General features: G+C 40.2%; 1 protein-coding gene across 1 annotated transcript in view; it reads left to right on the top strand.

Moving 5' to 3' along the window:
* Positions 1-4,595, top strand: part of rhocb (ras homolog family member Cb) — a 30,450-nt gene extending 25,855 nt beyond the window's left edge. The window contains exon 5 of the mRNA XM_020514391.2: positions 3,357-4,595. Within this exon, the coding sequence (XP_020369980.1) occupies positions 3,357-3,527 (171 nt within the window). The 3' untranslated portion in view covers positions 3,528-4,595. The remainder of the gene's footprint in view (positions 1-3,356) is intronic.
* The last annotated feature ends 1,403 nt before the right edge of the window (positions 4,596-5,998 follow it).

Below are 5,998 nucleotides of genomic sequence, written 5' to 3'. Positions count from 1 at the left end.
CTGATCTTGTTGCTCTCTGATCTTGGTCTTCCTCCATGGTTTCACACCCTTAGCTTTTGACTTGCTCATCTTTGTGTTGACTTGAGTTGTGGCTGCTATTCCCTGTTCTAGTACAGATGACAATTTCAAGTCTAATGTGTTGCTTGATTCCACCATTATAATGCTTTTGGCCTGGAATACTCAACAGTTGTATTTCTTTACCTCTGCATATAATTACTGGTGCTTTGACAAGCCAGCACTTGCAATGTAATAATGCAAATGCTGCATCTAGAATTTGTTTCACTTTCAATAATGCAATTGTACATGCTTCTGTTCACTGAACTGCCTGGGAGTGGAATCTAAGCTGGTTATTTTGGACACCAAATGTTCCTTGGAACCTGTGGCAGAACTTCAGATTGAATATTTGAGAATTATAAAAATCTGCCTTGGAGCTATTGCATCAGTACAGTTACAACTTGTCAACACCTGCTTTGGTCCACTTGTGATTCAAGCATTTTTAATTCTGTTGTGGCCTGGAATTTCCCCTCTGGATGGGTAGGTTATCTTTTTATAACTGAAGGGTTCTGGGGAGAGTCACTAGGAATGTTGAGGCTCTGCTGTCAGTCAAAAGCAATGAAGGTTGAAGGTGTTATGTATCTACTCTGACTTCCTACATCATTTGACTTCCAAATGAGTGTACTCTAGACACAATATTGGCTTGTTTTCTGAGCATGTCACAGATTAGTCTTCACATGTAACTGTAGAATTGTTCATTGTTCTCAACTTGCTTCCTTAATTTGTCTGATTCAGGAAATTTAGGCTCTCTCTTAGAATTGTTGCCAATTTCAACACTTTAAAATATGAGTTGGTATGTTGCCACAGCACTATAGAATAGTTAATATCCTGTCCCAGTTTTAAAAATCTTCCTTTAGGAAGGATGGTACCTTTTTTAAAGTCTATATGGGAATGTTGAGACCAACCTTTGAAACATCTCAACTGTCTTTATCTCCAGATGGAGGTATTCCAGCATGTGCTGAACCAACTTGCCACCTTTCACCCTGCAGAAGCTGGAACTCACCCAGACCTCTTCTATCTTTAAATAACACTAAGATCTCCATTGCTGTGCTTGCTTGACCTGTTGACTCCCACTCCTGTAACATTTTTGCTAGCTTAAATCATTATCCTTGTGTTCATGTCTCATGACCATGTATGCAACCTCCTAAAACATGGATTTCTGCAATTTTCTACTCTTTCTCCCCACCCCCCCTTCCTGGTTTTCTTTACTCTCCAATTGTAGCTGAGCCTTCAGATGCCTTGGTCCTAATCAGAAGAATTCTCCTAACCTTGCATATATTCTGGGATAGTAGGAACTGCAGATGCTGGAGAATCTGAGATAACAAGGTGTGGAGCTGGATGAACACAGCAGGAAGGCTGATGTTTTGGGCTTAGACCCTTCCTCCTTCAGAAATGGCCCACTTCTGAAGAAGGGTCTAAGCCCAAAACATCAGCCTGCCTGCTGTGTTCATCCAGCTCTACACCTCTATCTCTTGCATATATTCTGCCTGATTTTAGATGGGGTTTGAAGTGACAGGAACAAGTGTTTCAGTAATTGAAATCACAGTTCATAGATGTGAACAGGAGTAGGCAATGCAGCCCCCTCAAGCCTTCATTTATTTTAGACAAGGCTGAGCTCATCAGTGCTTTATTCCAGTTTCCTGCCCACTCAAACATTCAACCCATTAATTAAAAATCTCTTCAAATTCTGTCCTGGCTACCACTGCACTCTGGGGTAGTGAATTCCAGAAGTCTCAACCCTTTTTTTTGGAGACCAGTAATTTGCTTTAAATCTGCCATCCTTTTGTCCTAAAGCAATGACCTCCATGTTTCCTCATGTTTGTCTCAAACACCACCTCCACCCTTTTCAGCATCTTGTACCTTTAATTTCCCTCTTCCTAGCCTAAACTCATCAGTCTTGAGAAACACCTTTTCTGGAATCAGTCTAGTGAACTGCTGCTAATACAACCACAATATGCCAGGTGTGATCTTGCTTATGCCTTGCAGCATTTCCCTGGTTTTATTGTTAAGGAATAGAATGTAAACACCAAAATTTCATTTTATTTTCTGCATGGTGGCTTTGATTTTGGGCACAAGGCCACCCAGATCCCCCCTCACCAATGTTTTACTCCATTTTAGGCCTTTCTATTCCTCTGACCAAGTGGATAAATCCTCACCTATCCACTAAACTAATCTGACAAATTTTGGCCCACTTATCTAAAAGATCCATGTCCATTTTGTTTCTTTGTAACTTCCCCCAACTACTTCAGTGTCACCAGCAAATTTGTACTTTGTCCCTGCATCCAGGTCATTAATATAGGTTCAGTAGTTGGGGCCCAAGAACTGAACACTGCCATTGACCGCAAAACCAGTTTATCTGACTGCTTTCTCTTGGTTAGCTAATCCTGTATCCAAGCTAACACATTATTACTAACATATGATCTAAGCTTGTGTAATTTCTGGAAGTCCAGATATACATCTACAAGATCATCATTATCCACATGACATGTCTTCAAAGAACTGTAGCAACTTAGTCCAACATGATTCACCCTTCATAACCATGCTGACTGGATTGTTTTGACTTTCAAATACTGTTACTTCAAGGGATTCTAACAATTTCCCAGCAACAGTCATAACTACAGAGTTTGCTTCCCTGCTTTCTGCAGGGATGAGGATGGTGACCTTTAATGACCAGCTTTTAACTGGACCAGAGGGATATTCAGTGCTTCCTGAGGTTTCTTGGTGGAATCTGTTTTTGACTTGCATTAGATTTGGGTAGTGGTTACCTCAATGCTTGAAATTAAGTCATGAAGCATGGTGTTATAAACCGGCAAACTGAGAAGGGTAGGCAAGTGGCATTTTGTTCACCATTGTAGTGATTCCCTTCATGAAGGGATTAAAAGTTAAAGGGATGCAAAGTGTTTATGGCTAGCATTAGGGTGTCACAGTGGCTCAGCGGTTAGCACTGCTACCTCAGCACCAAGAACCCAGGTTTGATTCCAGCCTTGAGCAACTGGAGTTTGCACATTCTCCTTCTTTGTCTGCATGGATTTCCTCCTACAGTTCAGATGTGCAGGTGAGGTGAATTGGCCATGCTAAATTGTCCCTAGTGTTCAGGGATGTGTCGATTAGGTGGGTTTTAGGGGATGGGTCTAGGCGGGATGCTCTGAGGGTTGGTGTGGACTTGTTGGGCTGAAAGGCCTGTTTCCACACTGTAGGGATACTATGATTTGAGCTTTGTGGTGGGCAGGAGAGTGGAATAAACTTTAACTTGAGTACCAACACAGACTAGAATGTTCTAACGTGAGGTGTTTGTACTGCAGGAACCTGTGAAACCAGAAGAAGGACGTGACATGACCAACAAAATTAGTGCTTTTGGCTACATGGAGTGCTCTGCCAAAACAAAGGAAGGAGTTCGGGAAGTCTTTGAGATGGCCACACGTGCTGCATTACAAGTCAAACACAAGAAAAGACGCAAGTGTGTGTTGTTGTAGGATCTGGTGCATACTGTCGCATGTACTGTATCAGCTGTAATAACATTTATCAAACTTTTTACACAGTATATGGAGACTTTCCTCTTGCTTCCCCCAGTTTCCAAATGGCTATTTTTCAAACACTTCTAGTCTGAGCCTTTTTTGACTTGCTGTGTAATGCTTAGTATCTGAATAGCGGTGAGAGGAGTCTAGTGTTGACCTGAGATCATGAACACCAGCACCTCATGACAGTGGGTTTAAGTACTGTAAGTTCAGGGGGTGAGGGGGGCAATTTAGTACCATTTGGGTATCTACATTGTTATAAACTCATAAGATAATTATATAGTGTCAACAACTTTTCTGCATAGTTCCATTTAACTTGAACATTTGGTACAGAGCATGAATTAGTTTGTATAATCATCTTCTGTAACCTGATCACTTTATTTGCTGAATGAATTATTTCTCTACATTAAGTCTGTGCTGCTGTTTTATTTCCACTTTTCTAAGCATTGCAGGCCAAACTGGGAGTAGTGCTGCAGACTCCTGTGAATGGTAGTGGAACTAGCTTTTGTATAATTGCATTCTGTTAAGCAACTTTCTTTTGTAGATTTATTGTATTGAGATTCAACTTTGTATTGAAGCTCTGATTTGTATAAAATGCTAACTGTCAACCTTTTTTAGTGATTGTAAAACCCCATCCTAGCTAAGGGCTTACATTATTGTAAACCTGCCTTCTGAATTTTGTAATAGTTGTGCAGAAGTGACTTGGTCGCAGTTTCTTGCAATTGCTCAGTGAAGCTCTGCTTCCTGTGTGATAAAATGCTTGTAATTCCCACCTCTAACTTGGGGGCTGAAGCAGTTTTTTTTCTGAAGAACATTCCACAACTGTTTAAATTTTAATGTTGGTTGTTTGTAAGTTGCACAGCTAGTGTGCATTTCTCTTCCCTGCCCTGTGTTAATCACAATCTTGTATGCAATAACCAATGCTGTGGCTTAAATGTAAAATCATTTTGCTTTCATCCTGGGTTATAACATTCAGACAGTTGGCACTTAACAAATGTTAAAATAAATTTAATGGAACACTTTAAACTCTGCCAATAATCAGCAAATCTTTAAATGTTGTAAGAGTGCAGAGAAATGTCCTACACTATTTTGACCTACCAATATCTTCACTGGCTGTGAACTGGCAACCCTATTCCTGAGGTGCAGAAGAATTGGTGTTTGAAGCACTAATCTGTTTTATTGTACAATCCACCCCACACCTGAGGGCATCATAGGTGGACAGAGACTGTGTGTGTCTCTCCTCTTATGTAGATCTCCTCTTATGTAGAAAATCTTAGAATTAGGATTCACTATTTAGGATCACGATGAGAATTTCTTTAAAGGTTTTTGGAATTCTGTCAATGCTCAATTTCTAGGTTCTCTGGGTGAGGTTGGGTCATGAATGTTAAAATGAGATGCACATTTTTAGCAGCAAGAAAATATAGGCTATGACAAGACAAAGTGAAGATGATATTGGCAGATCAATTTGTATCAAATGGCTACTTTCTGCATCTTGGTGGGATAGTGAAGTTGAAGTAGATTACCAAAGTTCCATGAAATGGTGCAATTTTTTTGCAGTCTCAAACCTTCTAATTTTGGAGAATGTTCTATTGAGGCTGAAAAGGACCAAGTAGTTTTCTAACTACTTGAGCTAAATGTAAAGCTGCTGCTCTAACTTTGGGAAGCAGAAAGCAGTCTTGCAGAAAAGACATACTTGCCAATCATCCATGTGTAGCTTCATTTTAGAAACTTTGCCTTTTACTCAATCCACAGGGAAATAACTAGGACATCTCCTCTTCTGTAAGAATGGTAGGAGATTTAAATTTTCCAAACAAACTAGGACTGTCGGTGTTGAGGACTTGACAGGAGAAGAATAAGTGTCTATAAGAAAACTTAAGTATATGGATGAACCCACTAGGAAAGGAGCCAAGCTTTTCCACCTAGGAAATAAGGTAGCAGAAGTGACTGAGGGGTCATTGGGGGAAGCACTTTGGGGCTGGTGATCACTACTTTTAAAAAGTGATGGAAAAGGGTAGACTTGACCTAAAAATTCAAGATCAAAATTGGCATTTCTTCAATTTTTTATGGTACCAGACAAAATCAACTTTCTAAAGTTGATTGGGAGATGCTATTTACAAGTAAAGGGTGTTTTAAAGGTGGGAGGCCTTTTAAAGAATCCAGAGGCAGAATGCCCTTTGCACCAAAAGGAACAATGCTGGATGACTAGAAAGCTTCCTCCAAGAAAAAGGAAGCATGTCATGTATAACAGGCAGGATTGAGTGAATCCCTAGAGGGAGTACAGGGCAGTAGGAGTAAACATGAAGGAAATCAGGAGGGCAGAAAGGGGATGTAGCATAGCAAAAAAGGTTAAGGATAATCCAAATTCATAAGGACAAAAGGGTAAGAGGCCCTATTCTCTCCTAGTTAAAGATCAATAAAGCCATCTATGT

This window comes from Rhincodon typus, chromosome 25, assembly GCF_021869965.1.
Source record: "Rhincodon typus isolate 14 chromosome 25, sRhiTyp1.1, whole genome shotgun sequence".
NCBI classification, from domain to species: domain Eukaryota; kingdom Metazoa; phylum Chordata; class Chondrichthyes; order Orectolobiformes; family Rhincodontidae; genus Rhincodon; species Rhincodon typus.
Note: the sequence above shows the minus strand (reverse complement) of the source record. Positions and strands in the feature narration are given on the sequence as shown.